The 25,341-nt window shown below is 45.6% G+C and overlaps 1 protein-coding gene across 6 annotated transcripts in view; it reads left to right on the top strand.

Annotated features, from left to right (window-relative positions):
- The window catches only part of LOC139049594 (phospholipid-transporting ATPase ABCA3-like), a 259,493-nt gene that overhangs the window by 81,113 nt on the left and 153,039 nt on the right, over positions 1-25,341 (top strand). For 5 of the 6 annotated variants that reach the window (XM_070525163.1, XM_070525161.1, XM_070525159.1 and 2 more), the window contains 5 exons: positions 1,370-1,561; positions 2,528-2,706; positions 4,603-4,731; positions 8,442-8,559; positions 23,031-23,185. In XM_070525163.1, the coding sequence (XP_070381264.1) occupies positions 1,370-1,561; positions 2,528-2,706; positions 4,603-4,731; positions 8,442-8,559; positions 23,031-23,185 (773 nt within the window). The remainder of the gene's footprint in view (positions 1-1,369; positions 1,562-2,527; positions 2,707-4,602; positions 4,732-8,441; positions 8,560-23,030; positions 23,186-25,341) is intronic. The other variant, XM_070525164.1, reaches the window with a different exon arrangement.

A 25,341-nucleotide genomic window follows, 5' to 3' on the forward strand; every position in this document is an offset into this window, starting at 1 on the left:
AGTAATCTGGTCGGAGGAGTTTCGGTTTTGCCGGAATGGCATTATGAGTGTTCACAACGCCCATTATCGGTATATATTGGCTGCGGCATATATATTGTGGCTGCGAAAACGAAATCGCCAGGATTTGCCGGAGTGTGAATGTGCGGTGCGCCATACTCGGGGACAGGGATACTGCACCTTAGATTGCTCAGGACAACCTCAGGGGAAAGAAGCGCACGCAAGAAATACAAAGTGTTGTCAACAGTTTTGTCTCCAGTCTCCCCCTGAATGACCTGCGCCAAGTATGTTTCCAGCATTAAAGGCACCATCACACTTCTCCACCTCTGAAAATTCCCAACGACAGTGAATCTGACGGGCAGGAGCGATGTTTGAGTGTGTAGCGTTCGATATGTATATTGAACAGAATCATTGCCTTTGCACTTGCCCCTCTGGGCAGGCTTTGATTGCAAATGCGGCGCAATGTGAAACACAGTATCGGGAGAGCAGTGGAAAGCACATTGACCACACGGTCATTTTCTTCGAATTCAATGACTGATTTCTTGGTCACTAGAAGAAGCTGCTCTTTGTTTTTAAATAAATAACTAATTGCTACAATTAAAGAAATTAAAAAGAAGGGATGCTTTCAAACCGTCATTCAGGGAGAGCGTGAGATGAGTCGATTCAGTTGCTTCGGGAATATAAAAGTATTGTACTGAAGGTAGTGTGCAGTGGGCATGGTGCTAGTGAATGAGAAGACGAGGAGTGCTTGCTGCCCCGTTTCGATATATATCGCCACCCTGTTTAAGCCTACCGCTGCAACCTAAACTAGTGCTGCTAGACGAACACCCCCATTGCAGTATATTTGACTTGACTTGACTGAGTGCGAGGTAAGCACAATAATAAAGATTCTTGAAGCAATTCGTTGTCCCTGCGGTATGCGGCGAATGCGACCCATTGTTACATTGAACCCGCGGCACACTTATAGGAATGACGAGTTCATCGCCGACGTGTATGGTTTCTGAAGTCTGGGATACAGTTTAAATGTGCAGTCGTTGGTAAAAGTCTTAATACCAATAGTGCGCTGTCAAATTTTCTTTCTTCGCAGCTTGTGCATGTGGGCTGAAATGAAGTTCTACATCCTATGTATGTTTGTTACACTAATGTATTTTACCTAAATTACCTCATGTTACGAAGCTGCGTTTGATAAATCTTTCATAGTTTGATGCCGTGGTATGGAAAATTTTGCTTGCGCATGTACAGACGTTGTTATAACAATATTAAAATTGGCGTTCAGGGCATTTTTATTCAAGGAGGGACTTGCATATTTGTAGTGTAATCATTGGCCTCGAGCTAATAGAAGTACGGCAATTACTTTTTGCATTGTTTACAGGTTGGATGGCGTTAATCATCGCTATTATGTTAACATTAGTGGCTCCATTACTGATCTCAGACGTGACGGGGGCTGTGCCATTGCCCAAGTATTTCATATGCTCAAAAACGGACAAGCTTCTCGCATTTCTTATGCCGACCAGTGCTCTTTACTCTTTACTGAGGATTGTCTGCATCGCCCGAGACTATGAAGGTTTGTATAGCCTCAGTTCTATGCTGTGAAAGTATTCGCAAAAAGCTATCGGTGAACCGTTGGCTTCAATCTGCCTCCTAGTGCAATACCCTCAGCACTGGCATTTTGACGATGTGCACTCTGATTTACTTGTAACTTTAGATTTACAATATGTATACTTTACATATTATAGTCTGAATCACCACTCGCATTATGCCGCTTCAGGAATTGACGGTGCTCGTAAAAATTAATTAAATGAGAAACTGAGCGATGAATTAATGACATTGCTAAAAACCAAAGAATTCGCAACAAACCTTCCTCTCCATAAGGTTGCAAAAAATATTCCATTCCCGCTTATTTAAATAAAAGCTTCCGAGCTAAAGCTTCTTTTTAAATGACCTGCCGCGGTGGCTTAGCGGCTGTGGGGTTGCGTTGCTAAGCAACAGGTCGCGGGATCGAATCCCGGCTGGGGTGGCCGCTTTTCGATAGGGGAGAAATGCAATAGCACCGGTGTCCCCTGCTATGGGAGCGCGTTAAAGATCCCCTGGACGTGAAAATACAATCTGGAGTCCAAAACTACGGTGTCCCTCATAATTAGGTACTGTTTTTGGCATGTAAAACTCCAGAATTCCATTCAGTTCTTCCTACATGAAGTTAGTAGTCGTATACGAATAATGAAAGTTTCGAATGCGTATGGAATAGCTTCCGCTATTCGATTCATATTCGATTCGAGAATTTATTATTCGAAGTGTACGCATATTCGCTCCTCCGTTCGAATGAGAGAAGCGACAAATCTGTCGTAAAGTGACAGAGGCGGATATACGTCATAGATGTTACAGTGCTCATGAGCAGTGTAGAGAGAACAGGGCTGGTAAAACAAAAAAAGGCCACATGCAGCAGAGGGATGCAATAAAGCATGAAACATTACCTGCGCGTCTGCATAGTTCGAAAAAGAGCTAATTATTTTTAAAACTTTGGATATTGCAGGAGGCGCATCATGGTCCCTCGTGACCAGGAGATTGCTCGGCAAAGATAACGTCACGATTGGGGAACTTTGGGCATTCATGGTTATCTGCGATGTTGTCATGGCGTTTTTGGCATGGTACCTCTCGAAAGTTCTTCCCTGGAGCACCGATAATCGACAAAGCCCAATGTTCTGCCTTATGGTACAGATCATTGCGTACTTTGACAATCATTTTAACGCACGTAAACATTCATTTCTTTTCCTACGAACAACTATGCGGAACTATATCTAAGGCGACAGAGCGAGGAAGCTGTAACGCAAAGTTTGTTTCGGAACCTGACAAAATATTATCTTTGAGGCGAGGATGCTGCCGCAGCGTCTTTCTGTTTCGGAATTGCGTTCTGCGTTCAATAGAATGCGATCTAAACTCAGTGACAATTGCAAGCAAATGACACGCAATCGTTCGCTTCAGATAGCTTCCAAAGCCGAGAAGAGCCATTCAAGTGAAAACTGTTGGTAAACTTAATTCCAGTGAATTTCCATGGGGAACACATTCTGATTAATAAATGCTGGCGATATGTTGCTTGGAGTACATGTAGACGTGCCTTAAATGCTTATATTTAAGGCATATCTGCCAGGCTTGCGGAAGTGCGGTAAGGTTGAAAAGGAAGGCTAAGCCCGTTCCCGCGTGTTTTCAATACGTCCTGAATATCCCCGTTTCAATTTTTGACTCGCGAAGCCAGCGACGAATATTTAGGAATATGTGACTAATGCTGCCACGTTGACATGACCACAGACCCTGCAGTCGGCTTACCATTGAAAAGCGTCCATTAAATGTTACTGCCAAGTAACTTGATGTGCCCACTTTTTATTCACTGCCTAATGCAATGTTTTACTTGCTGCTCGTTTAGAAACGACCCAGTTCAATTGGCTTCCAACAGCATTACACGTACTGATGTGAAACAATTATTAATGTATTGATTAGTTTTTACTTAACGTGACCGGGTGGCAGGGAGATTGCAGGAGATGGTCATAGTACGGAGAGACGAGAAGAAAGGGGGTAAACCCGGGGTGTGATTTTTATTAGTCATAGCATAAGAAGTCAACAAACACTGATACCAAGGAGAATATAGGGGAAATTACTTGTGCTAGGTAATGAAATAAAGAAACGGTAAATACATGGAAATGAAAGCGAATGAAAAAACCACTTGCCGCAGGTGGGGAACTATCCCACAACCTTTGCATCCACAACCATGCGACAACGATGTGAAGGTTGTGGGATCCTTCCCCGCCTGCGGCAAGTTGCCTTGTCCTCCACTTTCGTTTTCCATAAATTTATCGTTCCTTTATTTTATTTATTAAGCACAAGTAATTTCCCCTAAGTTGCATTGGGGTCAGTGCTTGTTGGTTTCTTCAGAGAGTTTGGAGAGAGTGTCAGAGAAAAATGAGGAAAATTGTGCGGCAAGCTCAACATGGACGTATTGGTTTGTAGAATGACAGAAGCAGGACAGAGCTCGGAATTAGATTGTACAGAATTCACCCCAGGTAATTCGACCTCGGTCAACACTAATAATTGCTCAATTAGAATTCTCTGAAAAGTTTCGGCGAAACATCATGGGAAGAAAGGTCGTTTCGTGCTAATGCGAAAACAGGTCGCTTCGAATTATTCGGCCTCCTACCAGTGCCCTATTTTTCGCGCTTGACTTACGAAACGTTTTGACACATTAGAATTTCACCAGACTGCGGCACTAGTCCCCTATAGGACGACAGTGACGCTGGCACCCTGTCTTGCAGGGAAAGCAACTTGCGCCGTGCCTGGTCCGGTCACCTTTTTGACGATTTAACGAGCGCCCCTGAGGATTGCTGCCTTTGGGCCACTGATCGAAGTCAACATGTTTAGCCACTATAACAGCTTATTGAACACTTTTACCGCGTTAATTTGCTATTTTGGATAATTAGGTCAAAAACTTGCGAACGCACGGTGGCCGAATTAAATTTCGCCGATTGTCTTTCTTTAAATAATGTTTCATGTGGGTTAGATTTATTTCTATTTGAAGTCGCATGAGCTATGTGTCTGTCGTGTGCTTCACGTTCGCAGCCCAGCTATTGGAAAAGCGAAGGCGCTGTAGCCGCAAAAGAAACAATGACGGTCAATCAAGACGCCCAGCGATTTGAAGAAATAGCGCCTGGCAACAAGGCTGTAATCGCCACCGACAATCTGACCAAGGTAGGACATGAGTGGTGCAGGAGAAAGATTTCTTTCCAAGCACACTCGCAGTTTGGGATCTGCGCGCATTTGTCGTGAAAACGCTCCTGCTCAGCGGAGACGTTGAGACTGACCCCGGGTCGCCAGGCGAACACCGCGAAAAATGGCACACTGAATTACTTAAAGTCCCATGAACTCTTAGTACGAGACCTGACGCCCGTAATACCGGGGTAATGGATCTTCTTGGTGATTTAACGAAACCAAGACATGCTTGCCGATACTGCCTTTGACCTAAGAGCTAGAATTACTGCAGTTGCATCGTCTGTAGAATCGTTTCGAGGCGTTCCTGCCCCAGCAGGCATCCACAATCTAGTCTGGTAGGCAGCTTCAAAGGCTGTTTCGGATGTAATTACCAGCGCAGTCTCCGAGGCAGAGGCAAAGGCGGTTTCGACAACGGTCTCGGAGACTGCTGCTGCCGCAGTATCCGAACAGGTCTCTGTGAAAGCTTCCGCTGCTGTTTCGGAAGCAGTGAAAATCGAATTCGGGGCGCTGAATTCCCTCCTTGACGATCTCTAGGACAGATCGAGACGTGATAACCTGCTATTCTACGAGGCGTCACCCCCCCCCCCCCGGCAGCATGGCGACAGTCCAAAGCCTACGTTCGTGATCTCTTGTCCCAATATTTTGGCATGGATCTAAAGCACCATGCAGACTGTCGAGCGCACAAATTAGGATCATTCGTAGCAAGTAAAGCCCTTCTAATAAAAGGTTAAATTTCGTCCTTGAAGGTCAAAGAGAGCGTCCCGTCGCAAAAAAGTTTGAACTAAAGATTGCTAGTGCCTATTTACGTGTAGACGTCTGTAGCACTACACGTCAACCAAGAAAAGAATGCATATGCCATAGCTAGCGGCGATGCCTGTTCCCTTCCCGCTAAGAGGCTTATAATTAACAAAGTGACCTATGCGTACTGAGTCGCCGCCGAACGTGTTTGCGAACTGGACTTGCCTGCCAGTGCACGAACACCTGAGACCACCCATACCTACCGAAATGAATGTGTGCATGACAGCAGCGCCATGACTGTATATAACTCTCGTCCATATTCTTCATAACTATCTGAGGTTCAACCGAAAGGAAACAAAACATCTATGTTCCTTACAAATACCCTTAGTATGTTAAATATGCGTGCGACACTATCGTCCATGATTGATTCTTGCTCAGCCGACGTTGTTATTTTCGCAGAAACTTGGTTATCGGCTGCAGTGAAAGGGATGTAAATATTCGATTGCGAAAAGACTTACAACACGTACAGGTATAATCGTGATGTTCGTTCGGGTGGCGGAGTTTAGATTGCTATTAGTAATGCATCAATTCCTCATACCATTCCAGTTGCTTCATGCTTGGAAATTGATTGTATCTGGGTGGTTACGCCTAGTCGTGAAATGGTCTTGTGGCCTTGTTATCGACCCACATCGGCTCCTTCTTCTTTCTGTAGTGTGCTTCACGATGTAATTAGCCAGATAATTATGAGATAGCCTAACATGCCATTATTTGTTTTGGGGCTATTCCAACTTTCATGTTTTATGGGCCAGTGATTCGATAACTGTTGAGTACAGCACGGGAGAGTGTACTGAATTTTCGCATATTTGTCATAATTTTAACCTCACACAGCTTGTTCATATGCTTTACACGTCTTAGCCCAGCAGTTGCGAACAACCTTGTTGTTACCACTGCACGTGACCTTGCCTCGCCACAAACATAGTTGCCAGGTGTAAGCAATCACGCAATAACTTCATTTCACTCTGCGGGCGCATGTTTTAATTAAGAAAAGTTACAAAGTTACTCTAAACTACTTCAAAGCTCACTTTGATTCCATGACAAATTAGCTATATGCATTTTTGCCAGAACACTTCGCTAACTTTGCTGAACGAGCTGTTGATAACTGGAATTTGTATACAAGCACAAGATTCCATATTTAATTGATTGTTATGTACCGAAAAAAAGAGTCCTTCAAACCTTCGCTCACCTTGGTTCAAAAGACTGCCGTGGTTGAAAGCGGTTAAACCACATTTGTGGAGCGATAGCACGGTTTTACTTGATTTGGCAATGGACGCAGACGCTGTTCGGCGACATCAGCAACTGCCGCTTTACAATTGCACTACCAGACAACACACAGACGCTAATCGGCACGGTAGCAGCAGGGAGCGAATGGACCTCCATGCTGCGTCTCGCTTCAACGCGAACTAAGCGTCGAAACCACAGCGCATACGAAGCTACCAGCACTCGGCGCACTTTCTCCACATCGCAGATCACTTTCAAGATATGGGCGCTGCCGCGGCGTACGTAGCTGCCGCGGTTGTGGCCGGCTAGGCCCCAGTTTCACCTTGGCTGAGCTTGATGGTCAGGTTTACGGAGCCAGACGTTTTCTGGGTTTATGCCTGGAGTAGTAGAGCAGTCGCTCTAATAACTCTTTAAAGCGCCTGCGCAGCAACAAGAAGCGGCTGTTTCGATGCACAGTATTCATAAATCATGCGCTTCGGTAGTCTGAGTACCGCCGCATTGATATCGATTACAACGGTGCAATTTCCCAGGTCAATAAAGCATTCTTCGATAGAACACTGCCTTTGTTACTGCGGTCTAACCCACGAAAGTTTTGGAGCGTTTTTACCGGTACTAAAATTAAGGCACATTCAACTAACCCTCGGCAATGCCCCTGTTCCTTCCAATCAGTGCAGCACTGTTTTCAATAAAACATTTGCGTCGTTTTCCGAGCAGATGGTACCTCACGGACCACTGGCATTGAAAAGAGCACAGGCATCTCTGTCTCAGCGCCAAAATATTGCAATCAAGTGAATAGTGCCCTTTATCTGCCTTTTGAACGTCGCTATTGGAAATGAGAAATAGCATTTCAGCGTACTAGGAGTTACAGCTTGAGTGATAGCGTGAAGCAACATTTGGAAGAACCCCAAAGCAATATTTTTGTAACTGCTTCGGGCAGTAACTAGCCTATGTACTGTTTTCCTGCACACAGAGTTGGGAGCCAAAGACCACATTTTCTTAAGTTTTCACTGGTTGCTCCCATAATCTCGTTCTGTTCTCGCAACGTGCCCGGATAACGGGTCTGGCTTCAGGGTCAGGGTCACTTGAAGGTCACCGACAACGGGAACTAAAAGCATTTTGTGCTTAAAAGAAAAAAAAAAGAACGAGCCTGCACACAGAGGGAAGAATATTTAAGAGGCAGGAACGTTCCGCAGCTCTCGTTCTGTCGTTGTGAAATGATATCGTGTCAGCGTCCACTGAAAAGCACATTTAGAGGGCCCTATAGTCGCGAATAGCTACGGCGGGCGGAGCTTCTGCGCATGTGTTACCAAGCCAAGTAGTCCGGCAGCGTTTGGCAGTGCTTTTGGTTGCTCGGAACAGACGCTGAATTGACGCTGCTTCCACGTGAGACGGTCTTCGTTTCCTCAGACGCGGAAGGAAGAAGCCTCAAAATAAATAAACCTTCACACTCAATGGTGTGTTTTTTTCTTATTTAAGTGTTGCTAATATGGTATTGATGTTTCTCTTCCCCAGCCTGAACTAGCATGGATTAAAACGCAGAACTACTTCGAGAATCGCTGTCACTAGTGCGCGCTTTGCCTTCGTAGCTTTTTTTTTGATAACCACTGAAAGTTGTCTGCTAGTTTAGTATGAAAAAAATTGAAGCTTTCGTTTCGTTGCTGCCCTTTCAACAGGTTTATGGTTACAAGCCAGCACTGAATGGCGTTAATTTGAAAGTGTACGAGACGAGAATCACAGTGCTTCTTGGCCACAACGGAGCTGGCAAGACTACATTGATGAGCATCCTGACAGGTAACCAGCGGAGCTCACCCTAGTAGCACAGAAATAAGAAAAGCTGAAATAATGTCTATAGCACTGGCCATAGGTGTAAAATAAAATAATTCAATGCGCCGCCCCCCCCCCCCCCAAAAAAAAGCCTGCTCCACAACCCACTTGGTGCACCTGCGTGGCACAGAAATTCTCTCGCTTGACTTTGCGGTGCCATCTTCGGTCGTATCAATACGACAACTTCTGCTTCCTTTCTCATTGCTTCTCTAGAACATTCACGCTAGGGTTCATTCATTAAAGCATTTGTATGTAGCCTCCTAAATACCGGATGTCCCTGCCGCTACCGGATGCACCAAGTCAAAGAATTGCCATGCATCCTAATTAGCCTGGGGGCTTTATGGCACCTCCGTGAATTTGCCCGAATCTGCGATTTCACATGCATGCTCGTTCAACATGTTGTCCCATCAGCCTTGCGACTCATTGGGCTTTCCATCTCGTTAGACACTCGGCCTCGTTGGACATTCATGCTTTGAATGCAATCTAGGCACCCGAAAATTCGGCCGCGAGAGCTTTGAGCAGGTATAAATTCAGTGCGATCACTAGAAGTGGCTGTTGGTGTCACCTTGTCCAACAACTGAAGGGTAGCTTCTTCGTGACGTCACCGCACTGGCACTTGGTAAAGCATTCAGCAAAGCTGCGTCTCCTCGCGACGTCTCCTAACAGCTCGGCAGCTGCGGCGTGCGGCCTTTCTGCGCTGCCACCAAGGTACGTCGATGAAGTTCCTGGCGTCCGCTCAGGACGGCTGCGACGCTCAATTTAACTTCATGGAATTTTCGGGTTGCAGGGCCTGCATTAGCTCCGCGTTTGCTAGGGACATCCTTTGGTAGTGGTCGCTGCTTCTGAGTTATAGTATTTCGGACGAGGCCACCTAGTGTGTTCAAAATTTTGTGAACGATGATGAGCTATAAATCTATGGCGGGAAAGACATGTCGAATCAGATTTCTAGCTCTAATCTGGAATGAAGTGGAGTGCTACCACTTGCTCCTAATGTAAGTGTCCCGTAAAATCAGTAAGTGCAACCCACTTCATAAAGTGGTCGGTAACCACTAATAAATATCAGTTGCCCCACGGAGTACGCGGGAAAGGGTCCATTATGTCACATGCGACAATTTGCCAGGGGCTTTGACTAAGAACTGACTGCATCAAGAGTGATGGAAGACCACCACGCGGTTTTACTCATTGACAAATCGAAGAGGTTCGTGCTTATCGTAAAACATCCTGCTGCATGCCTGGCCAAGTAGCCGTCTGACTTAACCTATCGTAAGTATTGCTGGCAGAACTGTGACTGCAGCCAAAGCTAAGTCGAGCATTAATTAAGGCTGTTCTTCGACTTTTCGGGATTGGTACGCGAAAGGGGTACTTACCGTCATCCTGGTCAGCTTGTGGAAAGCAGCGAAGCAGTAGGGCATCGTCAGCGAATACATAAGAATCGAACTCACCGATGGTAGACGCTTGCGCTCTAGAGCCACATATCTGTGCGATGTCACGCCGGCAGAGGCCATCTTTGTGTTGTGCTTCGAGGAGGCGCTTCCTGCTGACCAAGGCACCCAATGGTGGGTGCACGTCGACAGCAGCAACGATAGAAGCTGGCTCCTGGGAGGAAGAAGGCTTGGGCAAAGGCGCACGTGAGAGCGCATCAGCAACTTTGTTTTGGGTGCAAGTGCGATGTTCGAAGGTAAAATGACAATCTTGCATCGTTAATATCCAACGAGCAAGGCGGCCTACTAGATTAAATGAACTCTGACACATGAAGCGCCATGTGGTCTGTTTCGACAGTCAAAGAGCCACCGCACAAGTACTTGCGAATTTTTTAAAGCGCGAACACAATGGCAAAGCATTCGCGCTCAGTTACAGTGTATTTTTTCTATGGGTGTTAGAGTTTGACTGGTGAACGCAGCTGGGCGCAAGTCATCTTCGAATTCTTGTAGTAGCACAGCTTTTAGACCATAGTCGGTAGCGTCTGTATGCTGCACAAACGGCTTGCTTAAGTCGGCGAGTTTTAGCACTGTGGTCTCAGCGATTGCACTGGTCAATGTTCTAAATGCGTTGTGCTGAGATTCACCCCAACTTCACCTTGAGAGAGAGCTAGAAACGTACCGTAGCCCGTGATGTTATTGTCGCTCCGCTAGCAACTTTCAAGCGCGTATTACATTGTGCGAGTTGCACTTTACGTGTCTGGCACAAGTGAAAAATGTCATCTCCAATGAGAGATGCTGCCGCTGTATCTAGAAGCGCGGATTTCTCCGTGCCTACAACATGTACCTTGATATATCGTACAGAAGAAGACCTAGCAGAGCTACTGCGATCTATGCGGCAAAGGTAAAGGTGAGTTTGCTCACCCTCAGTAATTTCGGCCTCAAGCGATGTTGGTGAGCTCGTTTCTACCACGGACCGTAGCCGTTTGCCGGGGTGGAAACACGATGAGTCGAGGGCGTCATTGGACGCTCATGCTGTCAGTGTCCACGCTGACCACAGCTGTAATATGAGCCAGCCTTGTGTGCATCTTCCCTGTACTATCTCGGTGCCTGTGGCCTATAAGCGGCACGAGCACAACCTCCGGTGTTTCGAGGATTTCGCTCCCCGACCTCAGGGAATGGACCGGGGTGGTGGTGGCGGGAAGTCGTAGTAGGCATCCCTAGTCGGGCAGCGCCTCCGCCATCCCAGAAAGTTTCGCCAATGGGGCCAAGAGAACCGACTTCTCTATCCGGGCCCACCTCGGAAGTTCGTAGACGAGGACAGTACCACGGTACTGTCCCCGTCTTTGTCTCTCTCCAGGTACAGGCTGGCTCAAGGGCAACGTCGGCTGGTGGTGGCGGAGTGTAGGGTTGCTCCCAAAAGAGCGTCTGCGTGATTTGCTGGATGAAGGCGGCAAATTCCTCAAGGGAGGAAAACGAATGACGAAAAAGATATGGCCTGAAGCGAGGGTGGCACCGTCGCAAAGGATGCGACACCCTAGTTGATTCGGTGGCGCTGAGTGTCGAAACAGATCCTGCATGGCCCGAACATATTACCGCAGACGTTCATCTTGGTGTGGCGTTCGGGTGTTCAGCTCGCGTCGGATACGGTAGTCGCAGTAAGCCGATAGGAACTCCGCTAGGAACGCCGCGACGAATTGGTCCCCGCACAGGAACGCAGGCTGCAGGTGCAGCCACTGTGCGACGGTGCCTCGAAGGGCGACAGACATGTCCCGTTAGAGCAATTCAACCTCCGACAAGCCTGAAAACGTCCCGTAAACTGCCAAACCATCCAGAAAATCGGTGACATATTTCCCAGCATGGCGGTCGCTAAGCGTTGGAACGCCTAACGTAAGCCGTCAGGGTCAGGGGCTGCGCGCGCTCGTGACCTGTGCGCGTGGCGGCGGCCATGTCCGCGAGCCTAGTCGTTGAAGCCTGGCACAAAGCGGTGATCTTGCCCAAAGGCGACGAGGCCATCACATCTTGACTCTCTCCGGGTTCACCGGCTCGAGCTCCGCCCCAGTCGAGACTCTGCGTTGCAGTTCATCGTCTGTCGAGACAGCCTTGCATGCCGAGGACAAGCTTTGGGTGGACTGTCGTGCCTCACGCAACGTACAGTCCAGACATCACGCCTACTGATTATCACTTGTTCACCAACTTAATGTAACATTTGAGCGGCCAACGATTCCGGAGCAACGAGGAAGTCAAACAAGAGGTTAAACGCTTCCTCGACGGGTTAGCACCGGAGTTCTACGACATTGGGATACCGAAATTGGAGCAGCGTCTACAAAATTGCGCAGAATATGATGGCGGTTATGTAGAAAAATAGAGCAAAGTTTCATCCTTCCAATGATGTAAATTTCTTAGAATAAACAATGTTGTCTGCTTTTAAAACTGATGGGAACCTTATTTCTGGATCATCCCTCATGTATATATCTATATATGTAGTTGTGGCTGGGGTAATCACGATGGCCCCGGCAGTAAAATGAAGAAAGAAGAGGACGACGCACGTTGAATTAGCACAGTATATTTCCCTGACGTTTCGGCTGGTGGACCAGCCTATATATATATCATAAGAAGGCTACAAACAATGACACCAAGCACAAAATCGGTGAAATTGATAATACTTACTAATTGAATTAAAGAAATGAAAAATTTATGGAAATCAGAGTGGATGACAAAACAACTTGCCGTAGGTGGGGAACAATCCCACGTCTTGGTATTGCGCGTGCGATGCTCTAACCAACTGAGCTGCCGCGGCACCGTTTCGCCATCCACTTTCTTGTGTATTTATGTTTTACTACTACAACGAACCTTGGGAGTGTTAGCCAAGGCCACCACGCAGAAACTTTGGTGGCGGATGTTGAACATCCTTTCTGCCGCAGGCATAACCAGTACGTGATCTTTTTGGGGGAAGGCAACTGGTCAATAAAGCTACACACGCTACCTGAAGGCATCAAGGTTGCCGGATTCGAGACCTTCGTTATGTATAACGATGGTCTCGTTATTTTGATTATCGGTATGTATATTGAGGTTCACTAGTCGTTATGTATAACGAAGGTTTCAGATCCGACAACATTGATGCCTTCAGGTAGCATGTGTGGGTTTATTGCCTTCACCCAAAAAAATCACGTGCTCGTGATGCCTGCGGCAGAAGGGATTGCACATCCGCCGCCAGAGTTTTTGAGCGGTGGCGCTGGCTAACACTCCCAGGGTTAGTTCTAGTCATAATCATCATCAGCCTGGCTACGCTCACTGCAGGGCAAAGGCCTCTCCCATTCTTCTACAACTACCCCGGTCATATGGTAATTGTGGTCATGTTGGCGCTGCAAATTTCTTAATCTCATCCGTCCACCTAACTTCCTGCCACCCCCTGCTACGCTTTCATTCTCTTGCAATCCAGTCTGTAACCCTTAATGACCACCGGTTATCTTCCCTCCTCATTACATGCCCTGCCCATGCCCATTTCTTTTTCTTGATTTCAACTAAGATATCATTTACCCGCGTTTGTTCGTTCATCCACTGTGCTCTTTTCTTATCCCTTAAATTTACACCCCTCCTTCTTCTTTCCATAGCTTGTTGCGTCGTCCCCAATTTCAGCAGAACCCTTTTTGTAAGCCTCCAGGTTTCTGCCCCATAGGTGAGTACTGGTAAGACACAGCTGTCATACACTTTTCTCTTGTGGGATAATGGCAGCCTGCTGTTCATGATCTGAGAATGCCGGCCAAACGCACCCCAGCCCATTCTTATTATTCTGATTATTTCAGTCTGATGATCTGGATCTGCGCTCACTACCTGTCCTAAATAGATCTATTCCCTTAGCACTTCCAGTGCCTGGCTACCTATCGTAAACTGCTGTTCTCTTCCGAGACTTTTAAACATTACTTTAATTTTCTGCAGATTAATTTTTAGACCCGCCCTTCTGCTTTGTCCCTCCAGGTCAGCGAGCATGCATTGCAATTGGTCCCCTGAGTTACTAAGCAAGGCAATATCATCAGCGAATCGCAAGTCACTAAGGTATTTTTCATTAACTCTTATCCCCAATTCTTTTCAATTCAGGTCTCTGAATACCTCCTGCAAACACGCTGTGAATAGCATTGGAGAAATTGTATCTCCCTGTCTGACGTTTGTCTTTTGCGGGATTTTGTTGCTTTCTTTAGGGAGGACTACGGTGGCTGTAGAACTGCTATAGATATCTTTCAGTACTTTTACATACGGATCGTCTACACCCCGATTCCGTAATGCCTGCATGACTGCTGAGGTTTCGACTGAATCAAACGCTTTCTCGTAATCAATGAAAGCTATATATAAGGGTTGGTTATATTCCGCACATTTTTCTATCATCTGATTGATAGTGCGAATATGGTCTGTTGTGGAGTAGCCTTTACCAAATCCTCCCTGGTCCTTTGGTTGACACAAGTCTAAGGTGTTCCTGATTCTATTCACGATTACCTTAGTCCACTTTCATTTCGAAGAATTTATGATTTGTTTAATTCAAATATTATGTAAAAGTCATTTCACCTGTGTGTTATCTTTATCTTTGGTGTCTTAGTTTGTTGACTTTGTAGACAATGGACCGTAAGTTGATCGGAGTAAGGTTATGTGGGCATTCTTCCAAGATATCGGTACTCTCGAGGTCATGAGGTATTGCGTATACAGGGTGGCCAGTTTTCTAGATCAACCTGCCCACTATCCTTGAATAAATCTGCTATAACCTGGGGTGCTATGCAGGATGCGCCGAGTTTCTCGTTCACCCGAGTTTTACCCGAGTTTGCTCGACGGCAGTCAGTGAACGGAGATAGCGCGGAACGCGCCGAAGGTGCAGGCAAAAAATTATGTAGACAAAAAGCCGCGTATGACAACATGAGCGCACCCTGCGCGGCACGCTGCTTCCACGTTTCAAGCGCAGAAGGCTGCAAAACGAAACGCGCCAGCGCCGCGTATTGTTATCAACGGATTATCGCAACTTAGCGATACCGTGACTGTCCCGCTGTCTGTCTGCACCCTTGCCGTGAGCCGCTTGCCACGCCTTTCTGGGGCGCGTCAAGGGCGTGCCTCATCTTTCGCGCACTGTCTTTCTATCCTGCATCGAATGCGGACAGGGTACATGCGGCGCATTTCTTGCACCTACACTTTCACTCAAACGAATACGTTAAAATACAACAAATAAAATAACAAACATTTTTATTTCTTTAGGTATCTGTTTTTCGTTTTCAACGCTAGAAATTTGTGATGACAAACGGGGATCGAGCAAATTATTAAATTTTGCACTTCTTGCCGCGAGTGGCGACAGGGAGGCGAAAGCTTAGAAGCGGTACATTGAAGCGGGTCGCACGCACGAGGGCGTTCATACGGTGATAAGTCGCCTAGGGGCGCTGCAGTGCTATTCGCAATAAAGTCGGTTTTCATCCATGAAGGGTCATGGCAACTCTTTCTCTATTAGGGGAATAGAAACGCAGCGCCGCGGTACGGCTGTTCATCGCAGGCGCTTCACTTGGCTATTAAGGCCCCCATTCACAAACTAAAAACGACACAACAGCTGTCGCTGTAACATGGCGGTATGTTATTTTAGAGTGCGTAGTGACGCAGTTCAGTGAAAATGTACCAGTTTATCTTTGTGCGCGAAGCCTCTGCGATACATTGCGAAACGTGCGTGCTTCCCCAGCGACAGAATTCATCGCTTGTCATCGCTTGCCCAGTGAAGGCGCCTCTGAGCGCATGTACGCAGTATATGTGTGTTGTGCAGTCGAAGGTGCTTGCGGATTACCTCTACTGGAGCCAGCAGCGATCGCAGGTGGATATCGTAACGACACCGCAGCACTCGCATTTTGGCAGGTGAGGGCTCTTGTGTGCAGTTATGAAATCAGATTTCGAACGGAGCGAGGTGTTGGAACTGTTGAGTGCGCAGTGCTTGTGATGAACAAATGCCATGGCACTGGGTCTAGAAGAGCGAGCGATTGTCGGAAGCTGATCGTGTTTACGACGCTGTGGCTCCGTTTCATCACCGATGACAGAGCAGCCATCTCAAACGACTGCCGAAATACGCACTCCTTAGCATCGTCGTCCCCCTCGACGCATTGACGCCTTACAAGCAGCTACAGTGACGTGCCGATAATTATTTACTGTGCGCTACGCGCCACAATGCAGGCAATGAAACCGTGTTGTGCGGCCATCTCAGCCCGAGAAGATGTATGCATAAGCCAGCGACAGTCAACGCTTTGTTTTTGATAGTGGTGCTCAGTACATCACCGACGACAGTGCGTTGTGCGTGTTTTGTGTCGGCGGTCAAGATTGTTGATGCCTCTCAGCTCGACACCGCGTCGCTGTTGCCGGAATACAAGTTGGGCGTGGCCCAACTGTAGTGGGTGCGCGCGCAATAGTTACATGCCTCGCGCGGGGCGTGACCTCTGGTTTTGATTGACAGGCGAACTCGTGCTAAACTCGTACATCGCGATACCCCCTCCGAGTTCAACTCGGGAACATGGCGGCGGCAGCAGCAGCCTGTTTCATTGCATCCAGCGGCAGCAAGCGTCATTATGACAGTCCGGACCCGTTCACCTGCATGACCGACGGGGACATTCAGCGTCATTTTCGCCTGTCGAAGACATCAGTGTGCTGGCTGTGTGACGAGCTAGGCGAAGACTCTCGTCTGCGGAGACAACGTGGCGGGCTTCATTCGCTCACCGTCGTAGAGCAAGTCATCTGTGCCCTCCGTTCCTACGGGACTGGGAGTTTTCAGGGAAGCGTCGGCGCCGAGCGTTACATTGGACGCCATCAAACTACTGTTAGCAACTGTGTCAGAGATGTGTCTGACGCGCTTATCGATGCGGCAGTGCGTAAGCTGTGGCTAGCTTTCCAGAATACCTCGGCGGAGCGGGCATATATAAAAGAATGCTTCCTACTTCGTGGGAACATTACGAACGTAGTTGGGTGTGTCGACGGAACGTACGTAGGAATTAAGGCGCCTTCAATATCAGCGTTACTGTGATTAACAGACTTTTTCGCTGGTTGATCACTTTTTGCGGATTGTTCTAATTGTCTGTCAGGATGCCTTCCAAATGGCTCACTTTCTTGGGAAAGAGGTTATTTAAGTATAAATAGATAAATGGATATCACAAATTGTGTGAAGTAACCAATGAATCCTAATCTCATAAAGAACTTGGGGTTCTTCATTGGTGAAGTTATTAAGTATGCACAATGCTGAATTTTGGTCACGCGTAATCTATCGGCCGCACTATGAAACAGCGAGGCATTGCACAATTTGTTGCAGCGCGAGATGTGGATGTTGCGCCAAGCCGGTTGTGCCTATGCATTTGTGGTGAAATGAAAATGCATTGAGGATCTTTGTGTGTTGGCTTGCATGAAGCAAATACTTCAGATTGTTTGCTCTGTTCACTGTCGATGCATGTGCCAGAGGTTCAGTGCATCTTCCTTTTTTTCGGGGGTGGCGGCGTTATTCTGGATGGATAAATTGTATATTTTCGTCTCATAATGGGGCTCTAATTCTTAAGCAGTAGAACAATGCACATCTGATACTCTGCAGAACTCTCTCTACGTGAAGATGTCATGAACCACCAAGGCAAAATTACATATCGGGAGAAATGTGGTGCAGATGCCAATGAAAAGTGGGTCTTTAACCCACCATGATAAAAATAAAAATTGCAGAGCAAATAGACCATTTGTACAGCTTTAGAGCAATGATTACACAAAACGTGTCTATGCCCAAACGAGTAAACGCTTGCCGCAATGCCAAAGTAGGCTGAGCAACATGCAGCATATATTGGCATTGAACATGTCTCGTAACCGTTATTTTTATTGTAAGCCCTCGCTGTCACACCTTTCCCTCCAGCACTCCCTTTACTGAAACTTGGCACTGTCTTTCCATTGGTGTCATGATGATAATGGTAACGGCAGCAGCAAGGCCGGTTAATGCTTGCCTCTTTGATTCTTGTGAGTTTAGTGGTAGAGAATACGGCACGTGCATACATACAGCTGTGCTGCAAAATTTAACATTTGTGATTTTTTGGAGAGCTAATTTGTGTTGCGAAATTTCAAAGATGTGCACCATTGTGGCCTAATAACTAGAGCATTGGTGAGGTTGAAGACGGTGTATTGGTATCGAAGCTTGAAGTTTAATTGCACAACAATTTGACGGGACACAAAGAGAAATACACACAGCAGAATGCTTTGCTGTGTGTGTTACACTTCTTTGTGTGCCGTTGAATTGTTGTGCGATCCAACTTCAATTAGAGCATTGGGCTTCTTTGGTGCAGGACCGAGGAAGTGTGAACTATTCGACAACATGCCAGTGCCTTGCCACACAATTATGGAAGTCGGAAGGTTTGCAAACAAAGCTTTGCTTTCAAATCCACCTGCTAATGTAATACAAGCACTGATTGAAAGAAGCATCATACAAAAATAGTGGTGAAATCAATGGCCTGTGAAAAGTGTAATTCGTTGACATAATAGGTGACATAATAGGTGCCATAATAGTGTTGACATAATAGGTGCCATACCGGCCTTGAAATTGTACTCGACAGAGCAGTTTGTTTCCGATGTGAAGCACAACCTCCCATTACATGCTGTGCAAGTAACCAAGCTCGGTTTGTTTTGACGTGCTACACAACATTCAGTGTAATCTGATTTTGATTCCAAAGAAGTGCCAAACACCACCTCTTTTTCAAGGATGTCATGAGAATATTTGGCGAGACCTTTTCCAGCCCCTCATAATGGAAGTGTGGCCAGCCAGCTTTGCTTGGATGCCTTTATAGATTTCTGCTCCTGATCATTGTGTGCTATCAAGTTGCAGAAGTCTATGCAACTGGTGCAAGGCATTACGTGTTTCTATAGTCGGATACAACTTTAGGAGGCTGCGGAATCTGCACTTTAAGGCAGGTGAACACAAGCCTGCACCAATGGGCACGCACTCTAGACTGACATCGTGCCGCCGGACAGACTAATACCTGCTCGTTGGAGAGGGACTATTTCTTTAGACGTGTAAGCAATCGGCTGCTGCGCTTTGATCATCTGGGTGGGGCCTCTCCTGTCTCCTGAAGTTTTATACGACTGTAAAGGCTGCTGCTTTTCATACAACACAAAAGGACAAAGTGTACAATTACATGGCCTATGAAATGGATACATCAGAAGTGGGCTATGCAAGGGCTTAAGATGTGTGAAATATGGTACATGCAATTATAAGACAATGTTAAAGAATATGTGGTATCGAACATGCATGTAATGGCACATTTGAATCGGGGAGTGTTGCAGTCATATGCACAGTCTATAGGTGATAGCATTATTAAGCTGCTGTTTCCTGTCTTCATTGTGAATTACACACACCGTTCATCTTGTGGCTAATCAAGACGCTCTGTATTCTTGCACATAGAAAGAACAAACAGCACGATGACGTGTATGCTGCATTGGTGTATTTTTTATTTACATGGTCCAAGAGTGGCACAGGTTGTCTTACGTTTCTGCCTATTTTAAAGGGACACCAAGTGCATGTTACAAGTCTCCTAATATGCACAGCAGAATGTTTACTGCAATAATTTTATTCATGTTCTTGAATAATAAACAAAATATTAAACTGAAGCTCCTTTATAAGGTGCCTTCTGTGGGCTCAACAGGAGAGCAGTGAGGGCACCGATACTACTGTTGCAGAGCAGCCCTCTGGACCTCTGCCGCACTCTCAAGAGCACGTGCCTGGCGCTCGCCTACTGCCACCAGGCAGTTGAGTGCCTCCAGCAGCAGAATGTTTTGCTGCAAAAAAGTGTACTGGAATGAATCCGCCGCATACAAACCATTATTTACAAAGAAAAATGCTCGTTTCACTATTAGTACTAAGTGCCCTTAACTGTGGAAGCCTCTAGTGTAGTATGCATAATAAAACAATGCGTTGGGGCAACGTTGCTTTATTTTTCATAACTGGGGTTTTCTTTTTCAGAGCCAATTGTCATGTTGATTAGTGTGCCAGCAGCTGAGGTGGCACCGCGCCTTCACGAGTCTCTACTGTCAGCACCACAAACCTATTTTTGTTCGCTGCAAACAAATGCCTCACCCTACAATCCCGTCTTATACGAGCTGATTGCATCCTATGCCTACAAACATCATCCATTACGCAATTTTCTACCATCCTCGGCTGTAGTTCTCTCTCCTTGACATCCATTCTGTCATGCTTATGTAATCACCTGATATGAATTGGCAACAAGTGATCGAATACGTGCATGGCCTGTCTGCCGATTCCTTTCTTTTTTCTTAATCTCAACTAGCATATCAGTTGCCATGGTTTACTACGCCACTGTCTTCCTGCCTTAATGCTATCTCCAACAATTTTTTTTACTTCGCTTTCTGCACAGTCCTTGACATCTCAAGTTTCTTTGTTAACCTCCAGGTTTATGTCCCATATTGCATAACCGGTGGAATGCAATGATTCTAGACTTTTTTCAAGGATATCGGTCACATGGTGATAACGATTCGGTAATGCCTTCCATGTGCTGTTCAACCCATGAAATTTTTGTATAAGTTTCCTGCTTTATATCAGTACTTGCTATTGATATTTCACTTGGAGAAAGATACTCTTCCATAAATTTTGCTGGCTTAATGTCACTCATGAATTTCTGTTATCTCACCAAGTTAGTGAAGGTTACCTTCATCTTTTCAATATTTTCGCGGGCCCACTTGCATGTAAAAGCACGAACACTCATTGGTTCTCACTGCCTTCTTTAAACTGCTAGACATTCAGTTCGTTACTACGAAAGTGCCTTAATCCGTGCACTCTTATTATGCTAAATATGAAACAGTAGAAATATACTTACCTGCAGTTTGTCGATGTCTCCTTCACTGTGTTGGTAGGGAGATCCATCGTCGGTACCACCTCCTTGTCGCATCGTCGCTATATAGGATGTCTGCCTTTTGCCCACACTATGTAATGTTCGTGACGCTCGCAGTCACACAGAGTGGAGGAACTCAGCGCACTCGCAGAAGCAGCACCGGACAAGTTGTTTCTTCAGCACTTCGCCGTGAACAGTAGGTGCGCATTGCGATATGTAAAATCGCCGAAGCTATTGGCAGTCTTACCGGGTGCACGGGAAGATTGCCCACGGAGGAACAGAACTATCCAAGAAATACTGGCCATCGTCGAGCCTGATCACTACGTCGCGCACTGCAAGCTCGTTGTACGGGTTTGTTTACACTGGGCCTCTCTGATGCTTAGCCGCCATGCTTGCCCGTTGAATGGATGCGATGACGCCACTACAGCGTTCCCTCGTGGTATAATGCGAAGCGTACTAAATTACAAATCAGTCTAAGACGCATTCAGTGCACATCTCGTAAGCTTCAAAATACTTCTAAACCACGTTAAAGTAACTTATAATACTCTACTAAATGCATTTGTTTTACAACTTGCTTCTGCATGTAATGCACTCAGTGGAACGACAAACAAGTGAAAGAAGGCACGACCATGCACCGACGGTGTGATCACGTGAGCCCCAGTTTGTCGACCGCCCAGAAGGCAACGCCCAAGGAATGATAGCCAACCAGAGTGAATCTTGATAAACCAATGAAACTGGAGGCTTGTCGAAAGATAAACTGTGTCTCGGTACCATTCGTGCTTTCATCTTGGGGTGTCGCCAGAGGTCGTGAAGATCCCGAGTTTCGCCAAACTCGACGCATCCTGCATAGCACCCCTGATCTTCCCTAGCTGCCTTCCCCCTTTGCATAGCTCCCAAGGTTTTCTTTATATCTTCCGGCGTCACTTGTGGGATGTCGCGTTCCTCTAGACTATTCCCTTTTCCACCATCTTCGTGGATGCCACTGGCACTGTATAAATCTCGGTAGAAGTCCTCAGCCATTTGAACTACCTTATCCATATCAGTAATCATATTGCCGGCTTTGTCTCTTAATGCACACATTATTCTTGCCTATTCCTTGTTTCTTCGTCACTGATTTTAGGCTTCCTCCGTTCCTGAGAGCGTGCTCGATTCTATCCGTGTCATACTTCCTTGTGTTAGCTATCTTGCGCTTGTTGATTAACTTGGAAAGTGCAGCCAATTATATTCTAGCTGTAGGGTTAGAGGCTTTCATAGATTGGCGTTTCTTAATCAGATCTTTTGTCTCCTGCGATACCTTACCGGTATCCTGTCTAACGAAGTTACCACCGACTTCTATTGCACACTCCTTAATGATGCCCATAAGATTGTCGTTCATTGCTTCAACAGTAAGGTCCTCTTCCTGAGTTCAAGCCGAATACCTGTTCTGTAGCTTGATCCGGAATTTCTTTTGAGGATGGAACGGAAGAACCTGGCACTTAAGAAGCCGATCAATGAGTTAGCGGTAAGAGGGAAAATAGTTCTACCTATAACACGTAAATACCCCGGAAAGTGAATCGGAAAACTGCGCCGCGGTAGTTCAATTGGTAGAGCATCGCACGCTTAATGCGAGGACGTGGGATCGTTCCCCACCTGCGAAACGACTTTTTCATCCACTTTCATTTCGAAGAATTTATGATTTGTTCAATTCAATTAATATGTAAAAGTAATTTCGCCTGTGTGTTATCTTTATCTTTGGTGTCTTCGTTTGTTGGCTTCCTTTATATATATATATATATATATATATATATATATATATATATATATATATATGAATAGTATGCATTAATGTATGCGTGTGTGAGTGCATGCGCGAGAAGGAAACATGCGGGCTTCATGTGGCATTAAATTTTTATATGGGCTCATTGGGTTTGAGTCCATTTTTTATAGGGACGTTATCTGGGAATACAGAAACTTTGGTGTGGAAGCAGTGCTAAGCATGACGGGAATAGCTTTAAGAACCATACCCAGTGAGATAAGGCTTAGATAAATCTGCTAGTGGTGCTGTTTCCCCGGAATTCAGCGAGATAGGTCTTCACCGTGAGCGAGGCATGAAGCTTTTGTGTCCTAGCTTTGAAACCCAGTGATTGTTCAGCGATTGCTTTGAATGCCACAGGAATGCTGGCCCCAACAAGTGGTGCAGTCACAGTGTGCGGCTACAACGTTGCCAGCCAGCGTGAGCAGGTGCGCCAGCGTGTCAGCTTTTGTCAGCAGACTGACATCTTTTTCGGAGACATGACTTGCCTCGAAAACCTTCTCTACTTTGGATCGGTACGTGAGGTTTGCTATTAATATGCGTTAGAAAGAGCCGACACCACCGAAACCTTTGGCACCTCTTTCCACTGTCGCTATGAACCACTTCACGGCATTTATTATTAAGAGAAAGCTTAGTTTCAACGAAACAAAATGTTGCGATACGCTGCCTCGTCAAGGCAAATGTGGTCGCCAAGGTAGCGCCGGGTAAAAACACATTTTTTGTGGGTGACTCGGGTTCGAGTTCCAGGTTTTTCATGGAATCACGTTGGCTTACGGGGAAAAAACTGCCATGTGTCCTGCATGTGCGGGGTTTTTGGAAACGGTTCATTCAGGTTTAGGCGGGTTAGGAAAAAAAAATCTTCCCATGCCTGAAAATCTTCCTCTCCCGGAAAACTTGTGGGGCTTGGAAAGAAATCGGCAAGTTAACTTCAGTTTTGCGGAAAAGTACAGGGGATAGAGTACTCATTCAGTGATTACCTCGAAAAAGAAGTGTTAACCTTTTTCCAATACGAACCGCGTACGAATAGGAAGATTTGAATACCGACATGAATATGGAATATTCCAAAGCCCGACGTACATATTTACAACATGAATATTACGCCTGTACCAAATAGTGTGGACCGCACAGGAAGGAGGAGTCAGTGTGAAATACAATATCACAAATTGTCATGAAAAATGAACTGCACGAATACCTTCTCAGTATCTTTGGATCCGGTAATAAAAGAAGCTTTCCGTAAATGAGTGAGTGATGTGTGATTAGCTTTCGAAACACATTAAATAAATGGATGGTAAAAAAAAGATCTCAAATGTAGAAAAAGAAGAAGGCCGAAATATTAGTGTGCCAGAAACGCCTGTAAAAGGACCCGTTGCAGGGAAAAAGTTGCTAGTGCCTGCGTAAAATTAAAAGTCTACCTGGCTAGAGTGCCGAAAACACAATGTGACAGATTGCCAACAAAACTCACTGGTTGTCATACAGTCTTCAGCAGCGAAACTAAAAAGAAGTTGAAATACCGATTTTGTTTCTGCATTGCTTCGAAAAGATTTGTTGTAGTTCCAAATCAAATAATGTGCAAATAAATGTTTAGGACCCGGAAAACAGAAAGAAAACATTACCAATCGAGTTGCGCGAAATGTTTCGAAAGTTTACATTATTCGGAAATATATAATTGTTCTCTTTTGAATGTGAGCAGTTAGTGTGATATTCTATTAGCATTCAAAACATGAAATATTCGCCCACCCTTAATATATAACAAAATTATATATATATATATATATATATATATATATATATATATATATATATATATATATATATATATATATATACGTATATATATATATATATATAGTCATATCATAAGAAGCCAACAAACACTGACACCAAGTACAACATAGGGGAAATTACTTGTGCTTTGGGTGAAGGCAGCTGGTCAATAATCCCACATATGCTACCTGAAGGCATCAGTGTTGCCGGATTTGAGACCTTCGTTGGTAATAAACGAGAAGAAAGGGGTTAACCGAGGGGCGCGATTTTATTAGTCATATCATAAGAAGCCAACAAACACTGACACCAAGTACAACATAGGGGAAATTACTTGTGCTTAGTACATGAAATAAAGAAACGATTAGTTAATGGAAATTACCGTGGATGAAAAAACAACTTGCCGCAGGTGGAAACCGAGCCCACAACCTTCGCATTTCGCGTGCGATGCTCTACCGATTGAGCTACCGCGGTGCCGTTTTCCCATCCACGTTCATGGGTATTTATGTGTCCTAGTAGAACCCTGGGAGTGTTAGCCAGCGCCACCACTCACAGACCTTGGTGGCGGACGTGGAACGTCTTTATTGTCGCAGGCGTCACAAGAACGTGAACGTGTGGGTTCGGTTCCCACCTGCGGCAAGTTGTTTTTTCATCCACGTTAATTTCCATTAACTAATCGTGTTTTTATTTCATGTACTAAGCACAAGTAATTTGCCCTATGTTGTACTTGGTGTCAGTGTTTGTTGGCTTCTTATGATATGACTAATAAAATCGGGCCCCTCGGTTAACCCACTTTCTTCTCATTTCTATATATATATATATATATATATATATATATATAGGGATACCAGAATAAGCGATCCAACAATAAGCCAAGGACAGCATAGCATCATGGGCACACTCATAAACA

Source organism: Dermacentor albipictus, chromosome 9 (assembly GCF_038994185.2).
Source record: "Dermacentor albipictus isolate Rhodes 1998 colony chromosome 9, USDA_Dalb.pri_finalv2, whole genome shotgun sequence".
In the NCBI taxonomy this organism is placed as follows: domain Eukaryota; kingdom Metazoa; phylum Arthropoda; class Arachnida; order Ixodida; family Ixodidae; genus Dermacentor; species Dermacentor albipictus.